The sequence below is a fragment of the Electrophorus electricus genome, chromosome 23, assembly GCF_041902795.1.
Source record: "Electrophorus electricus isolate QZ-2024a chromosome 23, ASM4190279v1, whole genome shotgun sequence".
Classification (NCBI taxonomy): Eukaryota; Metazoa; Chordata; class Actinopteri; order Gymnotiformes; family Gymnotidae; genus Electrophorus; species Electrophorus electricus.
In genome coordinates this window covers 11,533,937-11,561,420 of record NC_137519.1, presented here as the reverse complement: position 1 = coordinate 11,561,420, position 27,484 = coordinate 11,533,937, and the positions used below count along the sequence as shown (strand labels likewise).

The following is a 27,484-nucleotide window of genomic DNA, read 5'->3' as shown; positions in this document are numbered from 1 at the left end:
TGAAATTCCTTTCCACAAGCATACTGGATTTACTCCAAAGAACAGAACCCATGAACTGAGCTTGTTTTGCATAATCAAATTAGCAATGAATCAACATGAATTTCAAATGCTGTATCTGTGGTATAGCTGAACGACCAGCAGCAATATACATGTGAACACAATTAGCTACACAATGTAATAATAATGAAACAAAAAACTTTAATGAACAAACATTTCAGTGAAAAAGCACTGGGCTTCCCTGAATGCATAACCCCTGAACTTCACATTCAATGTTACAAAGCAGATTTTACAACCCGGACAACACAGTAACTGCTGCATGTTTGAATGGGCATTAAAAGAGCAATCACAAACTACAAACTGCTGGTCTATCAGGTATGAAGGACATAATGAAGCATAATCATCTCCTCACTGTCAATGAAACAGCTCTCGCTCAAAGGCAAGTGAGGCCAGGAAGACCAGATCCAAATCCATCCAGTACGATGAGGAATTAACAGACTCCCAATGGCATCATAGTGTTAAGATCTCATTACATGCAGAGTATTAAAGTGATTTCCCTCTACCATGTTATGATGGTCTTTGCTTCAAGACACCTTTGGGAAACTTGGCTCAGGTCCAAGCAATAATAGAAAAAAGCATCGGTGTCCCTTGATGACCATTTGGGCTTTACAGTCACTTCATACCTTTTTAGTCTATAATAAAACAAAACAAAACAAAACAAAAAAAGTTGACATTGTATAATCCAGATGGTTAAATTGATGACCTAAGAGAGTTGCACCTCAAGATTTACATTCTTGAAGTTAGTCCTCAGTCAGCACGCCCTCCCTAAACACGCCTCTACATCATCAGCGCCCCGTCAGCCAGCAAACTTGTTCCGGATGATCTCCCCACCCTCCACCTCCACCTGCTCATACAGCCACTTGCGGTCGCAGCGACACTCCACGCCACACTTGCGGGAGGTACAGTGGGGGCATGGGTAGAAGCATCCCATGCAGTCCACGTCCAGGCAGTCGCACAGGTCCCGGCCACATGAGATCAGGAGCCCGCGGCTGTCGTACACCTTGCTCTTAGCCGCCATGCTTTGTCTGCAGGGTGAGAGAACATGTACCATCACTGGGCTGCATTCCACAGTAGTGGCAACCACCCAAAAATACCACCTGCAACAATTCTCCTTGTGCAGATGCGATTACATAATAAGGTAAAAATGATCCTGAAGGTACTGCACCCCAACTCTTCTGCATGGTTTAGATCCAAAAGATTATTTATAAAAAATATAGACTATGTGAATACATGAATTCAAGTCTGATACCTGTCACCAGATGAGAGTTTTGCCCCTCCACGTCTCTTGTAGCCATCATTTATGGTTCTTCCCTGTAAAAGCACACTTAACCTTTCAAAATGTGATTATAATCCCATGATTTTTTAAGGAACTGAATATCAATTTTATTGAAATTGATTTTATTGAAATATTGTAATGCATAAATAACATGTGAAAGGTTGTAATGTTACAAGCAAACGAAGTTAATTCAAACATTTACTTAGAGAGCCAAGTGCATGATACCTTAAGGCTGGTCTCTCTTGTGGTTTGTCTCCTCTCCTTTGGTAATTGTTTGGATCCCTCTGAAATTGAAGCAGGGCGATTAGATTCTTCTTTTGTCCCCAATCCTCTGTTCTTACGTAACTCGATCTATAAGGAAATGCAAGTCTTGTCAACAGCATTTAGCTATAGATTAATTCTCACAGCATGTAATCATGAAGTTAATTGTGAATGATGTGAAGAACAAGATAAATAGATACAGCCTGATAAAGAAGCATAGCAATCTCTATTTAATAAACCTCTATTTAGTAAAGCAGTAAAAATGCTCTTAGTCATCTAATATTTGACATATGATGCCCAGATCCTTCCTAAATAGAGATTAAATAGAGTAATCGTGAAATTACTTTCAAAACTTCCTTACTGTTACTTGAGTGTAAACACTGAAGCTTATTACCAAGTAAATTGTAACACAAAAACAGAGCACCCTACATTTACAAGTTACAAAAGACATTTATATGTAGCGAACCAATAACAACAAGTCAAGTTCACAGCACTATGATACACAGTGATGTGTGGGTGTTTTATTATGGCCTGTTCTGGCACAAACCTTAGCACCATCTCCCCCTGCCTTGGGCCAGTTCGTGAAAATAGTGGGCACAGCGTCCTCCCTCAAGAACTGTTTTCCATTGTAATCACGAAAGCAGTCAGGCTGGAAGTGCTCTGAGCACAGACAGGAGTTGGTAGTTGGAGCAAAGTTCTTTCTGCCAAGGCTTCGCACCCACTGCTCGGCTAACTGGGGCTTGCTGATAGGGAATCTGCAGAAAATAAACAACAGGGTCATGGTTAGGCCTTAAAAATGCTTTTCCTGCAAGCCGACCCATTGGAGACTTTGTTGTTATTTGATTATTAATTTCTGCAACTAAGGTTAATGCATTGACTATAGAGCATGATGTTAAGCACTGTTAAGCACGTAGAAAATGACAGCGTTAGTGAGGTTTCTTAACCAAATCGCGGGGGAACAAAGTGGACTGTAAGCAGCTTTGGTGTTTTCATTTTTCTTATTTAGCAATTAACGTGCCATATCTAATGAACAGTTTGGCCAGGTATCTAAACAGGCTAACTTGAATAGCAGAAAAACTAAAAAGTAAATTTGGGGCACGGCTGTTGACTTGACTGGTTCCATATATTTACCCAAACTGAGCTCGTAGCGAACAAAAATCTCTTTCTGTGAGGTTACGCGTGTAATACGAGCCGGTTATCTGGGTAATAGACGTCTGATATCTTTTTGGCTAGCAGAAAACTTATGACGGCCTACGTAATAAAACTGCGACACTGTATCAGGTTTAGCAGAGTCTATAGCTAGCTAAATACATATTTATAATAAGCTTCTTACAGCAGTCTCCTCTAACCCTAACTAAAAACTAGCAGATTTACAGACTTATTCATTACTATTAGTCTATATTTCCTAAGCAATACTTACCTGTAAAAGCGGATCTCAGAGCCTTTAATAAATCGATTTGTGCATCCAAGCGCTGAGCAAGCAATTGGCATGATGTCAAGGCGTTATTTTCAAGACAGAGGATTCTGAAGGCGATCAGTCCAGTTAAACATCCATTTATCAAGGAGATATTTTAATACAAATGAAGAAGCGGACCGAAATGTCCCATTATCAGCATGAACAAAATGAGGTCGGTGTTTCTTTTAAACAGTGGATACCCTCTAGCGGCTGGACTTAATATCAAAAGATTAAGCTCGCATTGATAGCTGGGTTATGGTTTAGCCAAGATGTCCTGGCGCCTAGAAAAATAAACACAAGATGACTCCAAAAGTGCTTCAATATTTCATTAGCCTAACTTATAAATATAAGCAGAAATGTGTATTTCTATAAATACAAGTGTGTAAACGACTTTTATTTTGGAATAGGAGAGGATGCATTTGAGCGGAAGTAAAACGTGAGAAATTCTGAATGCGTGAACTGTTTCATTTACTTTATATTTTTAAAATAATAAGGAGTATGGACCTTAAGATGGTAACCTTCTGAGGTTCTTAATGGATCGTTTTGAGGAAGATTTAGTTGAGGCCCTTAAAGACGTTGTAAGGGCCAGAAACTGGCAGTGTATTGGAGACGCATCGAAATTCAAGACCCCATGCACGAAGTAAGATGTTTTTGAAAACATGAATAAAAGCATGCAGTTTTGAGCGGGTGCATATCTTTCATTTTGTCATCTTCGAAATAGGACAGGGAACATAAAAATACTGTATTGTTTTTTTTTTCTCATGCTCTGAAAAATCTCTTTAAGGTTGTACTCAGAAGATGGACAACACATCGTTCTTGTGCGCTCGGACGACGGACGGTTTTGGGCTATGGATTCATCATGCCCACATGAAGGTTTGTCGAGGGTAGGGTAGGGGGTGGGTGTGCAGTGATAAGACTATTGTCATTGTAGTTGTATAACTACATTTTGTTACTGACAGAAGGAAATCACGGGTGTTACTACACGTAGTTAATGTGTGTCTTGTCCTGCCATAGCTTGCGTGATGCAGGTCTTTTGTTTGTGTTTTATTTTCATTTGTTTATTGGTTTGCTTTGCTTGGACAGGAGGGCCACTTGATCAAGGAGACATCGAGGACCTGGGCAATGGCAGGCTGGCATTGATATGTCCCTGGCACTGTTTTGAATTTAGCCTGGAGACAGGTTCCTCTTCCACAGGACTGCAGGTATCGTGCAGTAACGAAGCTCACTGTGTACCAGTAGTGAACTGTTTGCAAAGTGCTTTCCTCTTTCGTTTTGTATTCTTGACCTCAGAATCACGTCTACAATGTCAGAGTAACGGATGGAAAGATATATATTAACACTCAGCATACCTTGACCCTCTACCCTATTCCAGCAAAGAAGGGAGCAAGCCAAGGTGAGTGAGAACAAACATGTAAAAATATACCTTGACTATGGATTCATGTTATCCAGTTTTTCTTTGTTTGCAAACCTCTCCTAGATACTTCATTACCAGTGGAAATAAATTCAGCATCTTCAGAAAATACACTCTGTTTTTGGGCTACAAAAGTCCTGTGTACTCCAGACCCACAAGAAAAGGTTATATTTTTTCATTAGTAGTTGTTTTGTTTTGTTTTTTAGAACATTAATGCATATATATATATATATATATATATATATATATATATATATATATATATATATATATATATATAATTATTATTAATTTTTTATTTATTTGTTTATTTGTTTATTTAATTCCCACAGATATAAAAGCATGCATACATGTTCAGTGCTTCACTCAGACAGTCAGTATCACCATGTACTGTAATTCCCTCAGCTCTGTCTTTCTGCACCTCAGGTGGTCTTGACCAGGCAAGTGCAAGGTTGGTGGGACACTGGGAAAATAACAGAGATCGGTGAGTGCACTCCGCCAGCTCAGCCAAGTAGGATGGACAATCTGACCGTGGTGGAGCCGGGCAAAATTAAACGTGGCAAAGGAGGCACTCAGGTATACCTGCCCTCACTGAGCATGGCGGGGTAGTTTTATTAGGCACTCAGGTACACATGCTCTCACTGAGCATGTGGGGGTAGATTAATTAGGTGAAAACTTCCCTTTTCACATGTCAGTGTTGTTATAGGACACACATTTAAACCAACTGTTTAGTAGGTTCACCTTCACTGCAGGACTCTGTTGCTTCACAAACTGCCTTTATCCTGTAGTTGTAACAATTCTGTACAGACATTTAAAGCTGACTGTTCACTTTTCACCCTGTATGCAGTTACTCTATAACTCTGGCAGCTAAGCTCCACCTCTTCATATTACAAAACACTGAAAATCCTCGTAATTTTTGCTCTCTCATTTACAGGCAAGCAGGATCGCTTTGCTTCATTCTTTGGCCAACATCGAGCAGTGGGCTATTGATCTGTCATGGGATGTGATCGCTCGATTCTCTACAGTAACACTTGGTTCTGGTGACTCACTTCCACGGCAGTTCTTCAGTGACTTTGTCAAAGTAGCTGGGGATGAGGCCAAAGTTTGTCTCTTGGCTTTATTGAAACATTATGATAATGTACTAGTATATGACAGTATGATGATCTTTTTTTTTTTCTTCTGACAGCATTATGATTTATTAGAACAAAGGATAGAGGAACTTGGTAGTTCTTTTGGTGCCCTTCCAGTACATAACGGTATGTTTCATGTTAATTCCCCATATTTGGTCAGTGAAGCCGACAATGACTATTTTTATTGTCTTTTTTATTTATTTATTTTTTTTATTTTTTTTATTTTTTCGCTACAGGTCTGTGGCAGTCGGCAACAGAAACTTCCCAGGACGTTCTGGCTAGACTGGCAATAGTGCACATGGTCCACGAGGCTAGGTATAGCACAGAACACATTAGCATTCAGAATAAATGTACTGAGGAATTGGTCAGTAATAATGTATTTCACTTCAAGACAAGCCAGTCCTCAATATATCAGATGTCTAGCAATACCTCTGCCTATATACACACACCACTGCTTTTATTATTTATTTATTAATAACATTTTGTAGGTGTATAGCTACAGACTAAAGTCAATCTGTTGTCATGCACCTTTTGTGTTATCCTTCAACTAACCCTTCAGTAGTGTTCAGTTTTTGACCATAGGATAGTTGTTAGCAGTTTTGGGTAGTGGACCACTGCCAACCCACCAGTGACAGTAACGGGTGCAAAAACCCCAGCAGTTGACCCAGCACAGCACCTACAACGATGCCACTACCATGTCTGCTGTGATCATTACTGCTGTGATCAGAAACTGACTATTGATGAACAGGGTGGAGGGTGTCAACAGATGCGCTGAAGTATGTAATTATACATCTCATTTGTAATAAATCATTTATAGTTAAATTAATATTAGGTGTACCAAAAATAATTAAAAATAAACTTTTGATTTTCATATTCATTTATTAGTGGTTCCATGAAGGTTCTGTGTGAACCAATTAGGTGTTTTTTAAAGGTTTTTGTTTTTTGTTTTTTGAAGGGGCTTGGACGTACACCCTCAGACGCTGTCCCGCTTTGCTGCACAGGGGGATACAGCATCTGTGAAGGTTCTGGAGGTGATCTACGCCGACGAGATCACGCATGTGGCTGCAGGACTCCGCTGGTTCAGCTACATCTGCTCCAGCGAGGGGCGGGTAGGAGTCACGTTAGTGCCCGTCTGGGTTTCGCCTCAGTGGGGGGGCTGTCCTCCTCGGCTAGGCCGGTGGCGTTCACGGCCTGCGTTCCAGTCTTGCATGCTGGATAAATAAAAATGTTTTCCACTGATACGTTTCAGTTGAGCCATAGGGACATTTTGAGTGGATTGTCACCACAGCGTGCCGAGATCAGTCCTGGCTATTGCTGTGCTGGTTTTTCCAGGATTGCTTGACGACTTTCCATGACCTGGTTAAGTTGCACTTCAAAGGTTATTTGAAGCCCCCGTTCAACGCAGAGGGGCGGAAGTCAGCAGGGATGACTGAGGAGGTAAAAGTGTTACTACTGTACTTCACTATTCTTATGGGCCACTTCGTTTGATCAGATTTTTTAGAGCATTGGTAATTATCAGATTTTTTTGTCTGCAGTGGTATGTTCCACTTGTTAAGCCCTCCAACTGACTGAAGACCTCCACCAGCACTTCAACCGCAGCGCAGAGCTTCTTCACTCCATCCCTCATGTCCAGCGTACATTCACTCTGCCATCATTTCCATTACAGTGATGTTGTTTACTTGCCTGGTTGTTGTTGTTTATTTATGTGCCCCCAATTTTTTTCCCCATTAAATATGCTATGTAAATTTTATCATCTTGGATATTTTTAAACAACAAATGCATGCATGATATTCAGAGAAATTTCTTATCAATGGACGTTTTTGAAAAGCCATATTTTTTTTCTCAAAAAAATTGATTATCGATTGTATGCAAAATATATAATATGGTCTAATAAATACTATAGTGTTATAGTGTTCATTGTTTTTAGGCATTGTGAAATGTGAAGTAGATTTCAAACCGTTTTCCAAATACCCTCAAAGATCACTATACAGGCAAAATAAAGATTATGGAAAATATTACTTTCAGTTAATTCTTTGTACTGCCAGGGGTGCTGGTGAGTCAAGCAAGCGTGAAAAACGTCTGTCTATAGTTAACATGGCAGATTGCTGTAATAGAGTTGGATTTCATATTGTAGGTGTGCCAAGAACTTTATCCCAAATGATTATCTGCTCTTATGATTAAGATGTTTATTCTTCTGTGTGACTATGATGGGGTTTTTTTTTTCAGATTGTCAAGATGAAGTTCAGGAGTAAGCAACAGAATGTCTATAGAAACTCATTCACTGCTGCTATAAAGCTCAAAGACAATACAATACAATACCATACAGAGCCAAAATCCCAAAAGGCTGATAATACATTATGAATATGAAACCATTGTTCAGATAAAATCCAGTCCCTATTAGATTTCATTTTATTAAGAGTTTTTTTTGTTTGTTTTTGTTTTTTCAAAACCCAACCCTGGATGGGAGAGTAAAGAAAGAGACTAAATGTCTGTGTGTGTGTGTGTGTGTGTGTTGGCCAGACGAGAGACAGCCGTATTTTCCATACAGCGTGAGCCTGTGTCATTTGTTTTCACTTCTGCTTTTGTATTTTTGTGATTTTTCTCTCCCCCCTGTGTTTGGTAAAGAAGTTAACAACTGCCCCTGCTCAGGATCCAGTCCATTTAATTTTAGAAGCCACCTGATGCTTACGTTAAAGTATCAATTAGTACAGTGCGTTTCGTTCATGTCTCTGCCCCGTGAGTATGTACAGACCCTGTTTTCATCTGTGGCAAATGCTGAAATGGACACAAGACCTCAGGGCTGAAAGTTCAATTCATTAATGCAAGGATAGTATAAAAAAGAAAAACTCTAAAAATCAGTCAACCAGAGTTTCTAATGCTCCAAGTCCAAACGAGAAAAGCAGAGGCCATCCGTTCTTGCCAAAATGTTTTGTTCTTTCTTTTCTTTCTCTTTTTCATTCTTTCTTTCTTCTCTTCACAAGTACACCTTCCTCTCTAGGTGGGTCTTTCCCAGCACCTCGCCACTGAACTGGTATGTGAGCTTCTTCTTGATCTTCTTGACCTCTCCAGTCTTGCCGTAGTTTCTCAATGCCCTAGCCATCTTCTGGTAGGTCATCTTCTTACGGTTACCCTTCTGCACCCCCCAGCGGTGGGCCAATGCCTCTTTGTGTTTGGAAGAGAACTGGAAAGTTCCCTTTTCTCTGTCCACCCACCAGATGCTGTCCTTCATGTCTCCGTTTCGCAGAAGGTCCAGCAGGAACTGATACAGGCGAATCTTCTTCTTGTTTCCTAGGCAAAAGGAAAGAAAAGAAAAACAAACGAAAAAAAAAATGTTTGGGGGGAATGTTTGGCAAGGTCACAGTGTGAGATATGGTTGCTTATTAGAAAGGTGATCTTTCACAATGTTCCTCTTTATTTTTTTGGTGTTATTAGGTATTTTGTCCATTAATGTGACACTGATATTTGAGGAGGCAATGCACCATTTATAGTGTATGTGCATGCACATCATGGTATTTTTTGGATGATCATTATTTATAAGAATTCACCTTACGAGGAAGTTATTCAGGGGCATTTTCCAGTAATTGGTTTTCTGCATGTTTGTGCTGGTGAGCACAGTAGAGATCAAAGGGCACCACACAAAAGGGCACTGCACTGACACCACACTGAGCGTTAAAAGGGAATGACCAGCTCCAGCCCTCCCTGCTTGCCCCGTGACCAAGGGAGGCTCCTCACCGTGCTCTGCTCCTGTGGTGGAGGAGATGTGGTCCCTCATGCACTCCTCGTCGGACACTTCCAGCGGCGGGCTGCGGCTACCGGGGTCATCATCATCCGAAGGCTGCATGCTCGGGGGGTAGCACACCGGTGGCCGGGGCAAGTACGGAATCTGCGGGATAGCAACAGCACTTTATCCTGGGGGAAGGGAGTCATCTAAAACGCTGAAGCATTGGAACTGTTTGGTATGTGGGGCATAAAGATAGCTAGTCATTGCATTTACCCTCCTCATTCATTTATAATCTTTACTGTAACAGCACTTGACATTTGACTCATCTTCAGTGGAGTCTGAGTCAGTGTGGTACAAAAAAAACCAACTATGCTTCTATCAACAGGTGGCTAGGCGCCATTATTTCAAGACATCTTACGCATACTAAATAGCAAAAGAGGAAGTTTCTCTCTTACCACTATAGACCACTGAGGAAGAGTATGATCTTCTCTAAATACTATTTCAGTCTTACTGTTTTGCCACAGAGCTTATCTGGTATTGCTTCCATTTAAAATGTGAGAACTTAAAATGAACAAAGATTATTTGAACTGTAACAAACTCCCTTAAGCCGGAGTCCCACACTTTGAATAAGGCAAATTCATAGTTGTGAATTTCCAGGGAAAATATCAGCACATGAGAGCAGGGTGTGAGCTTTAAAAACAATGGGGGAAAAATACAGAAAGGAAAAATGAGGACAGTCACATCACTGTATTTTCCTCTTATGTCATGTCAATTGCACCGAACGCGACTGAAAACACCATCCTAAGTGATGGCACAGCTATGTGGACAGTTCTGACAGTACAAGTTCAGCTGAAGTCATCATACCTAACTGCAGCCCAGCCTGTGTTGTAGCCAAGTCAAGGAAATCCCTGTGTCAGGTAATCTTCATGTGAACATGCAAGAGAAGATGCAAAATTGTGATGGTAGGAACCAGTGGTTTCTAAACACTGGGCCTCTGGGTGTTGCTGAGCAGCATCTGTGGCTGACAAACTGGAATGGCATCTCCGTTTTAGCACCAGCTGGGACTTGAGTTCACACTGATATGTTGAATCATGTGATAGCTCAGACGACCGTTTGCCCTGCCTTTTCTGCTACATTTATATCCACACAGCACCCATAAAAAAAGAAACGGAGGGGGTAAAAATAGAAAACTCAATTTGTGCTTTACAGTTTTGTGAATTCACACAAATGGGCTGAACTGAGTCCATTGGCCAACGGCACACAGTATTCTGGACCACAACAGAGATCAGATAAGACCAACAAAAGAATATTATTTTCAGAGCGAGTTGCTGTTTCTGCCCAATTTGGCCGTGTGCAGGAGCGGTCTCATGTGACATGGGAGACAGTAAATCAGCCTCCCCTTTCCTGCAGTGGACCCACAGCCCTGCTGAGAGGAAAAGTGTTCTTTTCTATAGCCTGTACTGTGGTTAGGGCCAGAGTAAGACGTCCACTCAAACAGAGAGGATCCAATCACAGTCACTCTCTAACCTGGTTCCCATTCTAACCCTGAGCTCACTTTCACTAGCTGCTCTGCATTTTGCCTGTTAGTTGACTATGTGCATTTCATGTTTCCTGTTTAGGCAAAAGCACCAAAAAAAACCTTCCATTTGTTTGTTTTCTGCTGTCACACTCTTGTTTATAACATTAACATATTATGAATCTGATATCAATCATACAAATTGGCAGTCATGTAATTTATGAGGCAAGGATGATTGAATAGAATCATAAAGGAAACTCCAAATAATATAAATATTAATCCAGTAATTTAAATTTAGTATTAATTGAATTATCTGCTCAGGTTGTGTGCGTGTGTGTGTGTGCGTGTGTGCGCGCGTGCGTATTTCACGTGTGCGTCGTCTGATGGTGTGGTCGTTCCTGAACATGTGCTTCTCCGCGTGTCCAAGCACATCTGCGTGTGTCACAATAAGGAGCGGTTGTGTTTGTGTAAGTGGGGGCAGGGTGGGGGGGCAGTGGCGGTTGGTGAGTGCGCAGGCTTGCTCCTGTGGTGACAGTGGTGAGCACTGGTCAGGATGAGCCTGCGTTGAGAAACAGTCTGTCTACAGATGCACTCTCTGTCCTCCACGCTAGCTGTGCGGCTGAGCGACTGAACTGTTTCAGTCACAGTGAAGCTTCAGCCTGCACTGGATCCACGGAATCTGTTCAACTGCATCAAACACCCTTATGTCAAAGTCCCACACATTAAATTATGAAAATTCCTAACTGTGTATTTCCACGGAAAATATCAGCATGTGATAGCGGGGTTTTTTTTAACAAAATTTTGAACTTTTGAATTACATGAAGCATCTGCCAACTCACACATGGAGACATTTTTGTATTCACATTAGCACTTGCTCCCTGGACTGGGAGTCCAACCATCTAATGACTCGCCCTTGCTACTGCTTCCTGCTTTATGGTGATGTGCTACATTGCTTCCTCTGGAACCCTGTCCTTTGCTTTTGAGGATGGGAGTGGTCGGGAAAGTCTCACCTGTGGACTGGTGAGGGTCAGGTGGGATCCGGGCAGACTGGGGTCGAAAAAGTGGTTGGATTCAATGTCGCCGGGTCGCATACCAGATGGGTGGACCTGCTGCACACTCTGGAGTTCCGTGAAGTGGCTCTCCGTGAGATTCTCGAAGTCCGCAGGGTGGACGTGGTGCGGGTTATACTCCCAAGCATGGTCTAGATACAAGTGTCCGGAGTCAGCAAATGCCATCTTATCTATCACATACAAAACAATGTTGCTGCTAGTAGCCAGATAGTACAAACCATGTCTGCTTATTCAGTTATCCATTTTATATTGTGAAAAAGATGCTATGTACTTTTTTTTTTTAACAAAACCAACCTACATGCATCACACTTTCTTGTTTCCTGTTCGCACCACCATTTCCTTCAGCAGTTGTGAATAGTATCAATCCTACAGATGGCCCAGTTGTGTCTCTGTTTTTGTTTTTCCCACAGCTGGAATCAAGAATTCCTGCTTTTGAGAGTACTTTTGAGACTGCACTCTACATTAATATGGTCACCATAAAAGCAAAATAAGACAAACAACTCATCTGGCAAAGAACTACTGGATGGATTAAAATGAACCTTCAAACATTTGTTAAATGTCTGTAGCAGATTGAACTCTAGGACGCGTTGTGGAGGAAACCCCTTAAAATTAAATAAGAAAACTTGCTAAAATGTTTAGGTAAACACAAGCTGCGCTGGTCAAATAGTTACTGCATACATGAAGCACAAGTATAATGCTGAATAACAAGTGAAAAGCAGTGCTAAATAATAAGTGAATTATAACTGTGCCAGACACAAAAATGGCGGTAATCATACAGTCACATTTAGGGACAGCACACCATACTTTTCAGCATACCAATTCATTCAAGAGAATTAAATGATGTGAATGAAAATCAACTTTCTCCCTAATGATACGACTTCCAAAGCATGCAAGCCTTGGGTACAGCAGATGCCATCTATTGCTGTGATGTGGTGTGACTGATGTGGTGTAGTTTTGCTTTTTGGTTGCTGCAGTTAGCATATCTGAGACTTAAAGAAAGTAAGCAATACATGAGGTCTTTTTTTCAGTTACATAACACTGCACAAATGCAGGTGGTACAAGTGCCCAATTTACTAAACACACACCAAAATCAGTCTCACACAGCTCCACCAATGAGACGCAGCAATGTCCCTATGATCATGTACCGCACAGAGAACTGGGCCATCATTCACTTCATGTCACTCCTGAGTCGTACCCACACATCGATGCTATTTATCTTCAGCGTTTGCTCAGGCTGATCACTCTGTGGACTAGTTGGACACTTTTAGGCGATGGACCCTTGGGGATATTTGCCGTTCTACGTCTGTAATTTTCTTGCCTGTCAAAAAGAGGCATCTGTTTCCTGCTTTGTGCTGGGTCACTTGCCTGGTTCCACCCGCTAACTTTTCTAACGCCCCCTTCAAGTTTATTCCCAGCTGCCCTGGGTGTGATTTCAAACCGTTAGTTCATTCTACCAAGATGGTGTCAATAAGGGCCTCAAAATGTGTCAAAGCAGTATGCTATTTTGAAAGGGTTTTAATCAGTTTAAAAACAAAAAACATTATCTTGTTATCTCCAAAGGTATAGAGCAGTTTTGAGTCGTGTAATAATTTAGGCAGTAGATCAATACATATGCACAGATGAAGCAATGTTCAAAAAGACAGCATCTCACCACTTTGGGCTTCTCCTTCAATAATGTAAGGATATTCAGGTCGATAGATGTCAGGTTCATAGATCATTTCTTCCGTTGGCTGTGAATTGTCAAGAGAGAGGTTTGACCAATTTAAATGAAAACTGAGGTCAGCCCCAAAGTTCAATGCAATATTTTGAATGCAGTATGCAGTATGAGAAAAGCCTCACATCTTTGTTTACAAGTGCCCAGTAATCTTTAAATTCAGAAGGTGTCTGTGACATCCAGCCAGTCCAGGTTATTTTCTATTACACATAGAAATTATATTTCAGTAATTCAATATATTTTGGAGAACAATTCAATTAATGGATTCAATTGTGGTGTGTGGTAAATTTAATTACACAGAGGCACCACCCATGCTATCCTAAATGATACATTTTACCTGATTTATTAATTTTCTCATAATCCACTAAAGTTGATACAGTAAATTTGTGACTTTAGACTTCAAAATCAAATTTTGAGTCAAAGCAGCAGCAGAAAACCCAGAAAAACGTAAAGGTAAATGTATCTAAAGTCTGCAGTTGGTTAAAATAATTATGAAATTAATCTACATGACATACCCATGTCAAGTTTAAACTCTTCAGCCCAACTTTGTGTTTTACTGAGGGTGAAAGAGCTCTTTAATTGTTTAGGAGTAATAGCCAAACTCCCAACTTGATGATGCTGTACAGGAGAAATGATTGGCCTCCCATTGCAATAGTGATTGTTTTAATCATCTTTCAAAGTTAATATTTGAAATATTACTGTACTATGACCGTAAAATTAACACATATGGACGAGTATGGCCATTCTCAGGAAACCCGCAAGACCCTGAGTCTTTGAATTTTTACGATATAACATGGTGGTGGCGTGATATTACACAGACACACAAACATACACATATACAACACACACACACACACACTGAAGATGGGGAATACTTACAGGTGGGATGATGTACCCCTCCATTCTGAATGAAGGCAACATGGAGTCTTCTCCGCTTCACGTACTCTAGCTCTTTGTGCTAACGCTTTCTCAATGGCTTTCAAAACTGTCCCCGAGCCATTGCACAACTCTAAATTTCCTCTTACCAAATGAAACCAAAGATCACACACACCTTATCCAGTGGGGGCCGCACAGCTATTTCCCAGGGCCCAAGAAAGAAACCAAGCCTGGATACACTGCAAGTGGCAACTTAGCCTAACAGCGACCGTGACAAAAGGATAGAGCTTTCTGTTTGTTACCTCTTTATTTTTGGCTGTGTGTGTGCCTGCTGCTGGTTCCTGATTTCAGGGTGATGTCAGGTGGGGATTATAACTACTCAGTTAGAACAGACACTGAGTGTCACCTCCCCCAATAGCCAATCAGAGACGACTCAGCCGACCCCGCTCTTCCTGTCCACCTCCATACTGCCTGCAATTCCATAAACTTAATGCAGGATTAAGGAATAATTGGTGCCACTTTAGATTACTTTAGGATTCCTCTAATTTCTCCATTTTGCAAACCATTCCCCAAAGTAACCCTCAAACGGATCTTGAAAGCCACAATCTATTAAGAATTTGTCTGTTAGATTTTTTTTGCAAGACAATTCAAAATAAAACAAAATTAAATTAATTATTAATGACATATATTTATTCATGACTAGGGCCAGTGGGAAAGGAATTTTAAAATCTTTAAATCAGCATAAATGTGATGACATTATAGCACAAATAAGGAAATAATCAATAATCTTAATCAGGCACAACATATTTTTGCATATTTTACAATAATCTACCCAGATGATCAGGGGCTAGTTGACCTATCAGTAACTTTTGACAAAAACACACTTCCCAAAAGTAAAGTCAGTTTTGGCTTCAAGCCGGAACTGAATTTCGAACCCACTGCCTTTTTTGGTTGCTGATGATGGACTATCTCAAAGATAGTGGCCACTCATATCAGTTCAACTAAGGCAAGCAGGGACAGCAGATAACATGTCTTTTAATGTAGGGGGTCTTTTTTGAGACCCAACTTCCTGGCTACTCAACCCAATGTACTGCAAAAAGGCAATGTAGACACAAATCCAAACCAACTGGGTATGAGGTCATTTCAGAAGGCTATCATGAAACCTGACATGCACCTTATACCTTTATGTGTTCAAACTCAGACTCATTATAGATTTTTTAATTCATAATATATCTTTGGCAGACTCCAGGTAAATACCTAACATGTCAGGGCTAAATTACGTTTCAGTGATGGAATAACCAATTTAAAAAATAGGTTTTAAAATGATAATCACATAAAGAAATTTTTTCTCAGACTCTTGCAAGCGGGTGAAAAAGAGACTGAGCTTCTCTGTGTCAGCGGTAAGCACAAAGCATAAGGTCATCAGAAACAGAACTTTCATGGAAGCCACGGTACGATTCCACAGCACTGCGGAAATTACCAGGGAATGAGAAATGTAATTAAACCAGTACAAGGGACTTCAGATGCTTCTAAAACAAAGGCCATTTTATTTTTTGGAACTGTAATAGGAAATGATTCATCTATAGTTACTTTGTCTAATTTTGTCACATAAATGTTATCTTTCAAGCATTTCTATTTCAAATGTTTCCTAAATAACACAAAACAAAAATAACGATAATGAAAAGTGACTCTAAGGCAGCTCATCGTGCTCATCATTTTGTCAAAATCTGACAAAATCTGCTAAAGTGTTAAGGGTGTGTTTGGAGTGTTGTAAAAGCACAAACTCTGTATATACAATTGAACAAGCCTGATGGAAAATATTGGCTTAAAAAAGAAAGACACATTTTTGTCATTCAAGTTGTTTTCTAACCTGGAAATAGATTAGATGCTTATTAATTTTTTTAAATTCTCTTCAGAATATTTTAAATCTTTGTGAACCTGTATAATATGTAATCAATGCATGAATTATATTTTATACGTGGCCTAGCACTTAGCGAATTTGCCTTTGGTGACAAAAATGTTCACGTTAGAGTGAGTGAGGGTTTGCCTTCAGAAATCACAATTTCTAAGTTATCAGGATTTCCATGCCTGTGAAATGTTGGTTTCTCTTGAAAGGATTAAAAATCTGACAAGCATTGTGCTATTGTGGAAATGAATTAAATCTTTGGTTGCTCTTCTCATCTCTTGCCACCACTCTTAATTTTTGGGTTTGTTTTAATGAGCGAGATAAAGGTAACAGATTTTCCCCATTCCTCTTTGACCAGTTCACAAACATATAAAGAATTTATGTAAATTTGTCATTTTAGTTATGAAACAGGCCAAGCAGATAATGTCAACTAAGGATTGTTTACAAAGTGGTGGACATACGAGACATTTCCCACTTATAGAGATTGACCATGTGCTAAGGGTAAACATTACTATTAAAATTCTCTCTCTTTCTCTCTCTCTCTCTGTGTGCGCACGCTTACGTTTGTTCTTATGTGTGCAAAGATTTTTGGATCTTTCAGTTTTGCATGGCAAAGTATATATCTCAGCATCCAAACCCACATCACGAGTCAAGCAAATATGATGATTGGTGTAAAAATGATGAATGCTAAGCAAACTTAGCATTATAAACAAGGAATGCAAGGAATACTGATGAACTTTAAAAATGCTTAGACTCTATTTTTACAAATACTTGCATGCTTACACAGGAAAATATGACAAACAAACTTCAATGGTTCAAATGATTCCAAATAAGGAGGGGTCATGACAAACTTATCAGTGCTTGGAGGCTATAAATGGGTCCAAACACATTCATAGTTAATTGTGCTCATCTCAATCTTGCAAAGTCACTCTTTATAATAAAAAAGAACCAAAATCAAAGCAAGGGAGGGCCATGTTGTTGTAGGAACCTAGGGTCAAGGGCAGTTATAGATCAGAACATACTATAACATATCCAACATCTTAACAAAGTCTGGTGACTTGACAAATTTCTTCCATTTCCATGTAAGTAGTTGCACATGCATGCGCACGTTTGTGTGTGAGATTTTTTTTCTTTAGTCAGTTGCACACTAGAGTGCGGCCTGCTGCTTCCTAGTTTGGTTATTTGTGTATTTTTGGTCAATATAATTTAATCTATATGACAAAACCTTTCTTTGGCTGGGAAAAGGGTTAACTGTACCAAACAATAAAGGTTTTAATTGTGTTAACATCTATTGTCCTGGTTCTGGCAAGCTACGGTAACCACGTACAATCGAAGCCACAGCTGCATGCACAGCCGGACGGAATCTGATGACATTTACAGTTTTCCCAAAGTATTAATACACTGTATGTGTGCTATGCAAGCTATTTTGCCCCCTCCTGTTATTTCAAGAGGACCACAGACACAACTGAGATTTACATGTACCACACAGAGCTTGGCATATAAGAAGCATCTTTGCATAACGAAAAGCTTTTTGGTGATACAGTTTGCATGGTTATAAGCAAATATTTCTTATTAGTTTTGTAAGCCAAGCACCCCCCCCCCCCCCCAGACAAGGAGCTTTCATTAGCATATACCGAGTGAAGCATCCTATGTTTAGCCACAGTGGCTCAGGCCTCCCACACGACCTCGCCTCATCAGTTTGCAGGCAGGTTGGCTGGCTCTTGCTTCACTGTCTCTGCTAGATCGTGCAGGAATGGCGCAATCGTGGGAAGATGGCACGCATCTTGCTTAAACATGTACAGCCCTTTCCGTAAGCCAGCTAGCTGCACTCATACTGCTCGTTTTTTGGGGGGGGGGTTTTTTGCTTTATTCAAACGCATTAAACCAAAAGCAAAAGTTGGGAAATTTAGCTGCATATATGTTGATTTATCTCTAAGGAAGTGTGATTATAAATAGAAGCTATGTGGGCAAATATTAATGGTAATGAAGCAGGTATATGTTTGAGTTACACTTACCAACTACTTTATTAAAAACACCTTGTAAGTGTCGGCTATAGAGTCCATAGCCTGTCAGGTTCCATGTAACTTTTGTCTCATCCCTTTAATCAATGATTAGTTTTTGATTACAGAACGACTGCTGGCTGGTACTTTTTGAGTGGCAGACCACTCTGTACCTGATAAACTTACAGCAGGTGAACATCCTCAATTAGGACACTATCATGCAGGTGTGCTGTGAATGGTCTCCCACCCAGATAATATCCAGCCAACGGTGGTCCTATGGTCAGATAATGACCAGTAATGAGTGAGGCCGAGGGCGGCTGACAAATTGCACATGCAAACAAGCAAGTTGAGGCTTGCACATGTTCCTATAAAATGAACCGACAAGAAAAGTGTAAACAATTAAGTAGCCACCATAAGTAGCTACTGAATATATATTCTACTTCAAGGTCCAGCATGTAAGTTTAATACCTTTCACTGTTGTTAATGATACACATTAATGCCATGCAAGCAAGCATTCAAATGCACATAATAATGCATTTGATAATAGCAATCTTGAGATGTTAAAGGTAAACATAATTGAACTGGTCTGGGAATGAGTGTGGACCATACAGGACTCAAAGGCACTTGAGGTAGAAACACAGGAGCAAAAGGTCATAAATATTTTATAATGAAACTAAATGGATTTCAGGCTTTATAAACAAGCAACAAAGCACTATGACCTTCAAGTCCTGTCAGGCTTTGGAAGAAGACAGAACTATGAACAGCTTTCATTGTGTCCCTGACGGGGAGGAGGGAAAAAAAACAAAGAACACAAAGAGAAAGAAACGAGAGGGCTTTCACTTCTCTGTTTGAATAAATGTCTAAATAAAGAGTTAGAGGTTTTTTTTGTTTTGTTTTTTCCAGCCAAAATGACATAAATCCTTTTACAGACCTGGACATAGATTAGACCTTTATCAGATACACTGAAATGGTATTGTAACCTTTTACAAAAATTTGTTACGGGAATACACATGGAGGAAACGTCTTTAGATTATGAAGTTTTGATATACAAATCAATGAATAGGGAACTCCAGTGCCCTGATATGCCCAAAACCAAACAGCATTAGTATATCTCCATACATCTTTGCATTTTACCACCGTTGCTGGTCTCTTCTTAACTTGTGTGTCTCCGGAGGCTTTGCCTGTTTACCTTCAGTATGACAGAGGCCTCACATGTAGGTCCAGCACAAATAAAGCTGCCTGCCCTGTGTATCGGCAAAAAAGCAGAAGTGGCGTACTCTGTTTCAGATTCACTTCCTGATAGGGCTGAGTGAATGAGAGCCTTTACACCATAGACAAGCCTGGAGATCAACATGTGTGGCACGCCATTAATTTGCGCTCCTCTCTGATCATTATGATTGTGACTTCGTCGTGTTTATGGCAAACCCGTTGATATTTTGGGAAAGGTTTCAGCATGCTGTTATTATCACAATATTGTCTGTTTATCTGTCTCATGATTTGTTTGCTTTTCTTCTTTCTTTTTTTGTAATATTTTACCCAGTGCAGGCTCTGGACACATAAACCAAATGTCTTCTCAGTGAACCTTGTTTTCTGTTTTCTCTCTTTTGAACATATGACCAGTCATGTGATTACTGCTCAGCTAATTATATGGGACCTACTTCCAAAACGAAAACCATTGCTTACTGTATCTTTAAGGATGTATCATTTTACCTGTTGTTATACCTTTAAAGACGTGCAAAATAAGGCTCAAACCTGCATTGCCATAAAATAAAAGTGAGAGTATTACATTCCAATAAATGTATATGAGATCAGTAATCCATTAGGTCTGTAATCACAAAGAGCTGTGGTGTGTTGTACAGTAATCAAAACAATCCATATTAACACAACCCTCCTGACAGATGAAATTCTGAAATCCCCACCAGTCGTCATGCATTGATTATTTCTGATAGTCAGATGTTCCAGTCATGTGTCTAGTAGTCATCTGATGGTTGCTGTTTAAATGTTACCAAATTTTTTTTCTTTAAACTGTGCATTATGGTACATTTCCTTTTGCTATCTATCTATCTATCTATCTATCTATCTATCTATCTATCTATCTATCTATCTATCTATCTATCTATCTATCTATCTATCTTACACACACACACACACACACACACACACACACACAAAAGCACACACGCACTCACATACATATATATTCACACACACTCACCATACACTCACTGGCCACTTTATTAGGTACACCTGTTCAACTGCTTGTTAATGCAAATATCCAATCAGCCAATCACATGGCAGCAACTTAAAGCATTTAGCCACATAGACATGATCACGATGACCTGCTGAATTTCAAATTGAGCAGCAGAATGGGGAAGAAAATGTGATTTGAGTGTCTTTGAACGTGGTGTAGTTGTTGGTTGGTGGTGCTAGACGGACTGGTCTGAGTATTTCAGAAACTTTAGATATACAGGGATATTCACACACAACCATCTCTAGGGTTTATTAAGAAGGGTTGAATAAAGAGGAACTGTCAGAGCAGCAGTTCTCTGGGCAAAAATGCATTGTTGAGGCCAGAGGTCAGAGGAAAATGGCCAGACTGGTTCGAGCTGATAGAAAGGAAACAGTAAATCAAATAAGCACTTCTTACAGTGAAGGTATGCAGAAGAGCATCTCTGAATGTACAACATGTTGAATCTTGAAACAGATGTGCTACAGCACCAGAAGTCTGCACCGGGTACCACTAGTGTCAGTTAAGAAGAGGCAACTGACCCTACAATTTGCACCGGCTCATCAAATTGGGACAGTAGAAGATTGGAAAAAAGTTTTCTGGTCTTGATTTCTGCTGCAACATTTGGATGGTAGGGTCAGAATTTGGCATAAAAACAACATGAAAGCATGGATCCATCCTGCCTTGTATCAACAGCTGAGGCTGCTGGTGGTGTAATGGTGTGTGGGATATTTTCTTGGCATGCCTTAACACCATCTGAGCATAATTTTAATGCCACAGCCTACATTGTATTGTTGTTGACCATGTCCATCACTTTATGACCACAGTGTACCCATCTTTTGATGGCTACTTGCAGCAGAATAAAGTGCTATGTCACAAAGCTAAAATGATCTCAAACTGGTTTCTTGAACATGACAATGAGTTTTTGGTACTCAAACCTGCAGTGGAATAGGATCATGTTTGTGCAGCTGACATATCTTCAGCAACTGCATGATGCTATCATGTCAGTATGGACCAAAGTCTCTGAAGAATGTTTCTAGCACCTTGTTGAATCTATGCCATTAAGAATTAAGGCAGTTCTAAAGGCAAAATGGGTCTAACCCCATAGAACTAGAGGATTTTTTATTTAGCTCTAGTGTTCCTAAGTCAGTGCATCTTAAAATGCCTATTTGAAACACCTCTTATCTATCACTGCAAAAAATACCACTGCAACATTAAAGACATTACAAAATGGACAAAAGTCTATTTGATTCAGACAGGAAGGGCCTACACCATAAGTACAGTGCACCCTAACAAAGCAAGAATGAGGTCTGAATAGCACGGCCTACGATGGCGACACTGTCCTGCTTGTTTCTTCATGTGCATGCGTATCCTGTGGTCGAGATTCTGCTGAAGGGTGTCAGTGTGCTTTTCACACGTCTGCTTGAGCCTGACAGCACATATAGTAGGCTGGGTGTATTTGCAGATGAACCGAAGCAGTACTTGAGTGAATATGTTTGCACTTTGGGGTTTTAGTGCTGCTGATACCACAAGCTCACCCAGCTAGCCCTTGTACTCTTCAGCCTTGTCCGCTACCCCAGAAGTATCTCTGTGATAACACTTTGTGTATGCAGTGTGATCATCTTTGTATGCAGTGTGATAGCTTAAGCTTACATTATGCTTAGAACTTATATATATATATATATATATATATATATATATATATATATATATATATATATATATATATATATATATATATATAACTGAAAAGGGGGAATTAGTATAAATATTATTATTATTATTATTAGTAGTAGTAGTAGTAGTAGTAGTAGTATCTATACTAATTATGGGTAGCTGAATATTTATTTACACTACCATGGAATTTCCTATGGTAAGTGTAGCTGAATCATGCTTTATAAGTGTAGAAAGAATTTTTTCTCCCAGTATTATTTTTAAATGTTCTGTTCTTGATTGTAATGATGGCTCTTCATAATGCTATTCATAAGGCTCTTCATAACTCATGCTCTGCATCTTGCATTGTTGGAAAGGGACTTGCTATCAGGTAATCATAGAAAGACTCTTTAGAAACACACATAGACAGTACAGTCCACCCTGCTTGCATGACCACACATTTTAAGAAGAAAACAGGAAACAGTGGTGCATTGCAAAAGGAAATTATTGCACTTGTCCTCTTCAAAGATGAGGTATTTGGACCCAGAGTTGCACCAGACTAGTGTCCACACGCTTGTGTTGACATCAGCGACTGTCATAACTCCCCAAAAAACAAACTCAAACATATCCAGTGCCACTGAACAGAAACTGTTTATGCATTTGGTTCACTAGTGAATCACAGATTTTATGATGACTTCAATATTTTTAACTAACATATCAATCCCTTTTTAATGTTAAGAGTCAGCAGTGTGAAACTGTAATAGCTGTGATTTTGAAATTATATAAGTATTTTCTTTCTTTCAGTAACAGGAATGCTCATCATATTTTGCATAAAGGCTTATTGTAAAAAACAAACATCATACTTTATGTTACGCATTTAATGTAATTGTTGGGCTTGGGACTATGCTTTCTTTAGAGTGATTTGTGTCCTTTGAACACAATAAATAGCTTGTGTTGGAAAAAATGAGAGAAACATCTCACATGTTAAACCACATAAACCACGCTACTTAAAGAGAACACACAGCAAGGGAATTTTCCTGGCCTTAAACATATAATAAAACAATACCAAACCTTCTTCCCTCAGGTGTAATGTCCAAACTCAGACCCAAGAATATAAGACCCACACTGTTTGGTCATAGTTTCCTGTTATTTCTGGATTATCTTTTAAGTTGTTTCCCCCAAGGTGGTCTAGACATGTCTTTTTTACTGTAAAGGGCTAGTAATTAAGATTTTCAAATCTTTTGATTCAGAAGAAGGGAATTTTCCTTCTTCCTGTCATTTAGTGAGGAACATTTATTTTTATTTTAGACTGTGTTGAACTTTTCCTGCCTTTTGGTTTCCCAGTGACCTTTAACTAATTAAATAATTTGTATTGTAACTATGAGGATAATTTGGATTAAGATAATCAGGTCTGCACTGAACTATGCACTAAACTATGCAGGTATGAAAAAGATTTAAATGTAAAAAACAACAACAACAGATGAATAAATACCCAAATACAGTGTGAAGAGGTTATTAAATGGTACTGTGATCTGCAAAAATTCAGTTTTATGTGGCTACATGTTAGACATAGCAGACTTTTTTAGGGTGTGAGAGCACATTTCTCAGATCCCAAAATGTGGTCAAAAAAACAAAAAAACCAAAAACAAAACAAAACCGCACCTGTAGGGAATGTATTGGCTTTTGCTTGGAGGGAGAGAGTGGACAGGCCATAGTGTGCTTAGCTTCCTGTCTGCAAGTATGCAGAGGTTTTGGTGGCCTCCCCCTTTTTCATTATGACACAGAGCAGGGCATCAGAGAGAGTGTACGGGTGGACATCGAGCCTTTCTCACTTCTTATTCCCAATTCCGCATTCTCCCCCACCATGACTATGCTGCAACATATCCCTAACATCTTAGGGTTCTGGAGCTATTTTAGGGGAGGTTAGGCCTGTTGTCTGTGAGGATACGGATGCAGACAAACACACATACACTCCCACCAAACCTACCCACGCTCAGAAGAGGACATGCAGACAAATATGGCTGAGTATGTGCAAATTTGGTTTTAACATACACATCTTATTTAACATGCACACAATACATCATCCTTAACTGCCAATACATTTTGTAGGCAGACAGATTTTGTTCACTGTTAGTTTGCTATAAAAAAAAAAAGATCACCAAGTTTAATAAGCCTCAATCACAGTGAAAACTTCAAATATAAAATATACTGAGTTTTGAGGCTTTAGCAGACATGCTGTATTTGAAAGGTTTTCACAGTTCCCCAGCAAAAGTAAACAAAATATTCAGAGGTGGATTGTTTCAAATGAATCAGCCTATTGGAAAGAGGAACATGTTTACTGATTAATCTGATTCCATGCTATGCTACTGTTATAACATGGAGTGTGTTGCATTAAAAGATGAGGGATTACCCATAACTCATCATGGGAATCTCCAAAATATTCTTATAAATAGACTATAGACTATTGAGGAAATGTTATTGGGTATAGCATGGAAGTAAAATTCTATTAATAAACCTGCATTCATCTATTCTATACAATGAATGGAAAATATCTGCTAGCAGCAGATAATCAAATACCACTTAATTGTTTCAGTTACAGTTACAGTTACAGTGGGTAATGGAGGAAGATCACCATCTGAAGCTGCCTGTAGCCTGGGCGTAACTTTGGACAACCAGTTGTCATTCTCAGCTCATGTTTCTAATCTAACCCGGTCTTGCAGATTCTTCCTTTACAACATACGAAGGATTCGACCCTTTCTCTTGCAGGAAATTACCCAGGTGCTTGTGCAGTCTCTTGTGATTTCAAAGCTAGACTACTGCAACTCGCTACTTGCTGGTCTTCCTCTAAGAGCCATCAAACCTCTACAACTTGTCCAGAATGCAGCAGCATGACTGGTCATTAATCTTCCGAAGTTCACACGTTACTCCACTGCTGCACTCCCTTCATTGGCTCCCTGTAGTTGCACGCATCAGATTTAAAACCTCGATGCTTGCCTACAAAGCCTAAAATGGACCAGCCCCTTCATATATGAAGTCAGTAGTCAAAGCCTGGTCCGTACCTCGAGTACTTCGAACCTCAATTATGGCTCGGCTTGAAATACCTTGCTTCATGTCTCATGGACGACAAGCAATGAGACTATTTTCTGTCCTGGCTCCAAGATGGTGGAATGAACTCTCACTTGCTGTCCGGACAGCAGAGTCCCTTGCAGTCTTCAAACGCAGACTGAAGACCCATCTATTGGCAGAATATTTAAAGGACAACTAACATTGCTCCCATATTGACTGACTAAATTAATACTTATTGTAGGGTATTGTTTATGTTGTTTAACAAACTCTAGCACTTATTGTTTATAGCACTTATCATTGTTTAAGATAGACCTTATGTATTTTGTACTTCTAGGTATCAGCATTCATCCCTGTATTCTACAGTATTCTAGTTCATTGGTATGTCTGATTCTAACCTATTGTACTGTACTAGGGGATATTCTATGAGTAAACGACAAAGCACTTTTATAAGTTGCTCTGGATAGGAGCATCTGCTAAATGCCTTAAATGTATATGTAAATGTAAATCTTACCTCTCGATGGATGACAGTTTCTGTTAAACATGAGATGTTGGAGGGATGTCACTTATGCAGCCCTGAAAATCCCCCATAGTGTCCCAAGAAGTGGAAATGCCTGGATGGGAACATAAAGTGTTCATTTTCAACAGATGCACTTAGCAATAGCTGCACAGTTGAAGTGTGTATTTCTTTTGTGGCATTGTTTCAGGGTCTTATTTCTGTGGCTTGTGTATACAGAATCAGCCACATCAACATGCATATGTGTGTTTATTTGTGGTGAAAATATAATTACTTGTTGTGGAGTAAGTGGTTGACCTAAGTCTACATACATGTTTTTTTATCTTAACAAAGCACACTTCCTGTTTGACCCATTACTTCCTGTCAAAGTCCAGCCCAAGTCATCACATCTGCTCTGACAGGCATCTAGGTCAGCTTGTCCATAATTGTGTAAAAAGACACTAATGAAGGAGAGTTTGGGCATATTAAAGCTACCTCCCACTCTCATCCCACCATAATAAACTAATAAAGTCATACTTTCAAGTCTGAACTGAAGTTCTGAATGATGAAGTAAGAATCAGGTGAGAATCACAGTGGAAATGACAAGCAGTATTTTCACGCAATAATGTTCAGTGCATGTTCTGTGTAAGAATGCTGTGTAGATCTTTGACTTTGTCTCTCTGTCTCCATCCATCTATCCATCCAGGCATTTCTATTTGGGGGTTTCACTTTATTTTGTGTTAGATCCTATCCTGGTAAGAGTTGACTACATGCTTATTGTGTATGCAGAGTGAAAAGGACTTCATAGCATCTGTTTGATCATAAAAGATAGGCGTCAGTGTGGTTTTAACACCAGCTGAGATGCAATGTATGTAATAAACACTTCTCAGGGTGACCAATACTTGCATGCTTTTCACGGAGTACATTTTTTATGATGTAGAGGGCTAGCACGACTGCCAGCCACAGTGCATGTGTGTGCATGAACACACACACACACACACGCACACACAAACACTCCCACAGTGACATGTACATACATCCCAAACTCTCAGCCTCTGTGGCCCCACAGCTCCACAGTTGTTCCTCTTTCTATATACATTGCTTAATTCAGGTCAGGATGACTCACACATACTGTGTTTTGTTCAGTGGGATCATGGATCATCTTAACTCCCTGCTGGCAAGTACCAGTCACAGTACTGTCACCAGTCGAAAATAAGGACAAGGGTACTGAGTCACTAAACCAGAGTGAATGAGTATGGTGTCAGTGTAACAGCATACCCATATATACATTGCGGTGTACTGTAATTCAATGAGATAGCGGTAATACAAATTTTTTGTGAAGAATACAAGGTTTCTCTTTCTCTCTCTCTCTCTCTCTCTCTCTCTCTCTCTCTTTACACACACAATAAGCTTATTTGGCTTATTGTGGCTTATTGTGGTTATATAATGCGGACTGTCACCCCCTGCCAGTCTCCATCACCTAATGTGTGAATTAATGCATGTTCTGTTTGTATGTATGTTCTGGGTTAGTAGCTGGGTGAGGCTGCTAACCTCTGACTTTGCACCATGGTATCATAAGCACTTTTAGAACAGTACTTTTAATCAGATGAATATTTTAAAAAAAACATAGCTATTGAGAGCAATTATACAG

General features: G+C 39.7%; 3 protein-coding genes across 6 annotated transcripts; 1 reads left to right on the top strand and 2 right to left on the bottom strand.

Annotated features, from left to right (window-relative positions):
- Window positions 1–178: 178 nt before the first annotated feature.
- arl14ep (ADP-ribosylation factor-like 14 effector protein) lies at window positions 179–3,155 on the bottom strand. Its single transcript, XM_027017684.3, has 5 exons — window positions 3,015–3,155; window positions 2,142–2,349; window positions 1,559–1,684; window positions 1,307–1,368; window positions 179–1,082 (listed from the first exon to the last, which is right to left on the bottom strand). The coding sequence occupies exons 1-5, from the start codon at window positions 3,083–3,085 to the stop codon at window positions 854–856; spliced, it is 696 nt and encodes a 231-aa protein (XP_026873485.2). The 5' UTR covers window positions 3,086–3,155; the 3' UTR covers window positions 179–853.
- si:ch73-314g15.3 (uncharacterized protein HI_0077) lies at window positions 3,089–7,606 on the top strand. The gene is made up of 13 exons (XM_027017679.3): window positions 3,089–3,222; window positions 3,545–3,690; window positions 3,835–3,923; window positions 4,134–4,252; window positions 4,341–4,443; window positions 4,528–4,625; window positions 4,888–5,037; window positions 5,396–5,563; window positions 5,648–5,717; window positions 5,828–5,906; window positions 6,547–6,700; window positions 6,924–7,028; window positions 7,127–7,606. The coding sequence occupies exons 2-13, from the start codon at window positions 3,584–3,586 to the stop codon at window positions 7,157–7,159; spliced, it is 1,275 nt and encodes a 424-aa protein (XP_026873480.2). The 5' UTR covers window positions 3,089–3,222; window positions 3,545–3,583; the 3' UTR covers window positions 7,160–7,606.
- A 156-nt stretch (window positions 7,607–7,762) lies between these two features.
- On the bottom strand, window positions 7,763–14,843 carry spi1b (Spi-1 proto-oncogene b). 4 transcript variants are annotated; one of them, XM_027017680.3, is made up of 6 exons: window positions 14,492–14,843; window positions 13,738–13,812; window positions 13,550–13,628; window positions 11,839–12,068; window positions 9,324–9,474; window positions 7,763–8,879 (listed from the first exon to the last, which is right to left on the bottom strand). In XM_027017680.3, the coding sequence occupies exons 1-6, from the start codon at window positions 14,531–14,533 to the stop codon at window positions 8,566–8,568; spliced, it is 891 nt and encodes a 296-aa protein (XP_026873481.1). In that variant the 5' UTR covers window positions 14,534–14,843; the 3' UTR covers window positions 7,763–8,565. The 4 variants fall into 4 exon arrangements, with proteins under 4 accessions (XP_026873481.1, XP_026873482.1, XP_026873483.1 ...); XM_027017681.3 differs by having other exon boundaries at window positions 11,839–12,029; window positions 14,492–14,841; XM_027017682.3 differs by lacking the exon at window positions 13,738–13,812.
- Between the last annotated feature and the right edge of the window lie 12,641 nt (window positions 14,844–27,484).

What these genes read in the sequence shown, in the direction of transcription:
- arl14ep (XM_027017684.3), bottom strand. Translation starts at nt 3,085, where the DNA reads ATGCCAATTGCTTGCTCAGCGCTTGGATGCACAAATCGATTTATTAAA. An exon ending in TCTGAGATCCGCTTTTACAG is followed by an intron (nt 2,350 to 3,014) that starts GTAAGTATTGCT and finishes TATTTTCTGCAG; the next exon opens with ATTCCCTATCAGCAAGCCCC. An exon ending in AAACTCTCATCTGGTGACAG is followed by an intron (nt 1,083 to 1,306) that starts GTATCAGACTTG and finishes CTCACCCTGCAG; the next exon opens with ACAAAGCATGGCGGCTAAGA.
- si:ch73-314g15.3 (XM_027017679.3), top strand. Translation starts at nt 3,584, where the DNA reads ATGGATCGTTTTGAGGAAGATTTAGTTGAGGCCCTTAAAGACGTTGTA. An exon ending in TTCAAGACCCCATGCACGAA is followed by an intron (nt 3,691 to 3,834) that starts GTAAGATGTTTT and finishes AATCTCTTTAAG; the next exon opens with GTTGTACTCAGAAGATGGAC. An exon ending in AAAGAAGGGAGCAAGCCAAG is followed by an intron (nt 4,444 to 4,527) that starts GTGAGTGAGAAC and finishes AACCTCTCCTAG; the next exon opens with ATACTTCATTACCAGTGGAA.
- spi1b (XM_027017680.3), bottom strand. Translation starts at nt 14,533, where the DNA reads ATGTTGCCTTCATTCAGAATGGAGGGGTACATCATCCCACCT. An exon ending in AGGGGTACATCATCCCACCT is followed by an intron (nt 13,813 to 14,491) that starts GTAAGTATTCCC and finishes TATGTGTAATAG; the next exon opens with AAAATAACCTGGACTGGCTG. An exon ending in CACCACAGGAGCAGAGCACG is followed by an intron (nt 8,880 to 9,323) that starts GTGAGGAGCCTC and finishes CCTTTTGCCTAG; the next exon opens with GAAACAAGAAGAAGATTCGC.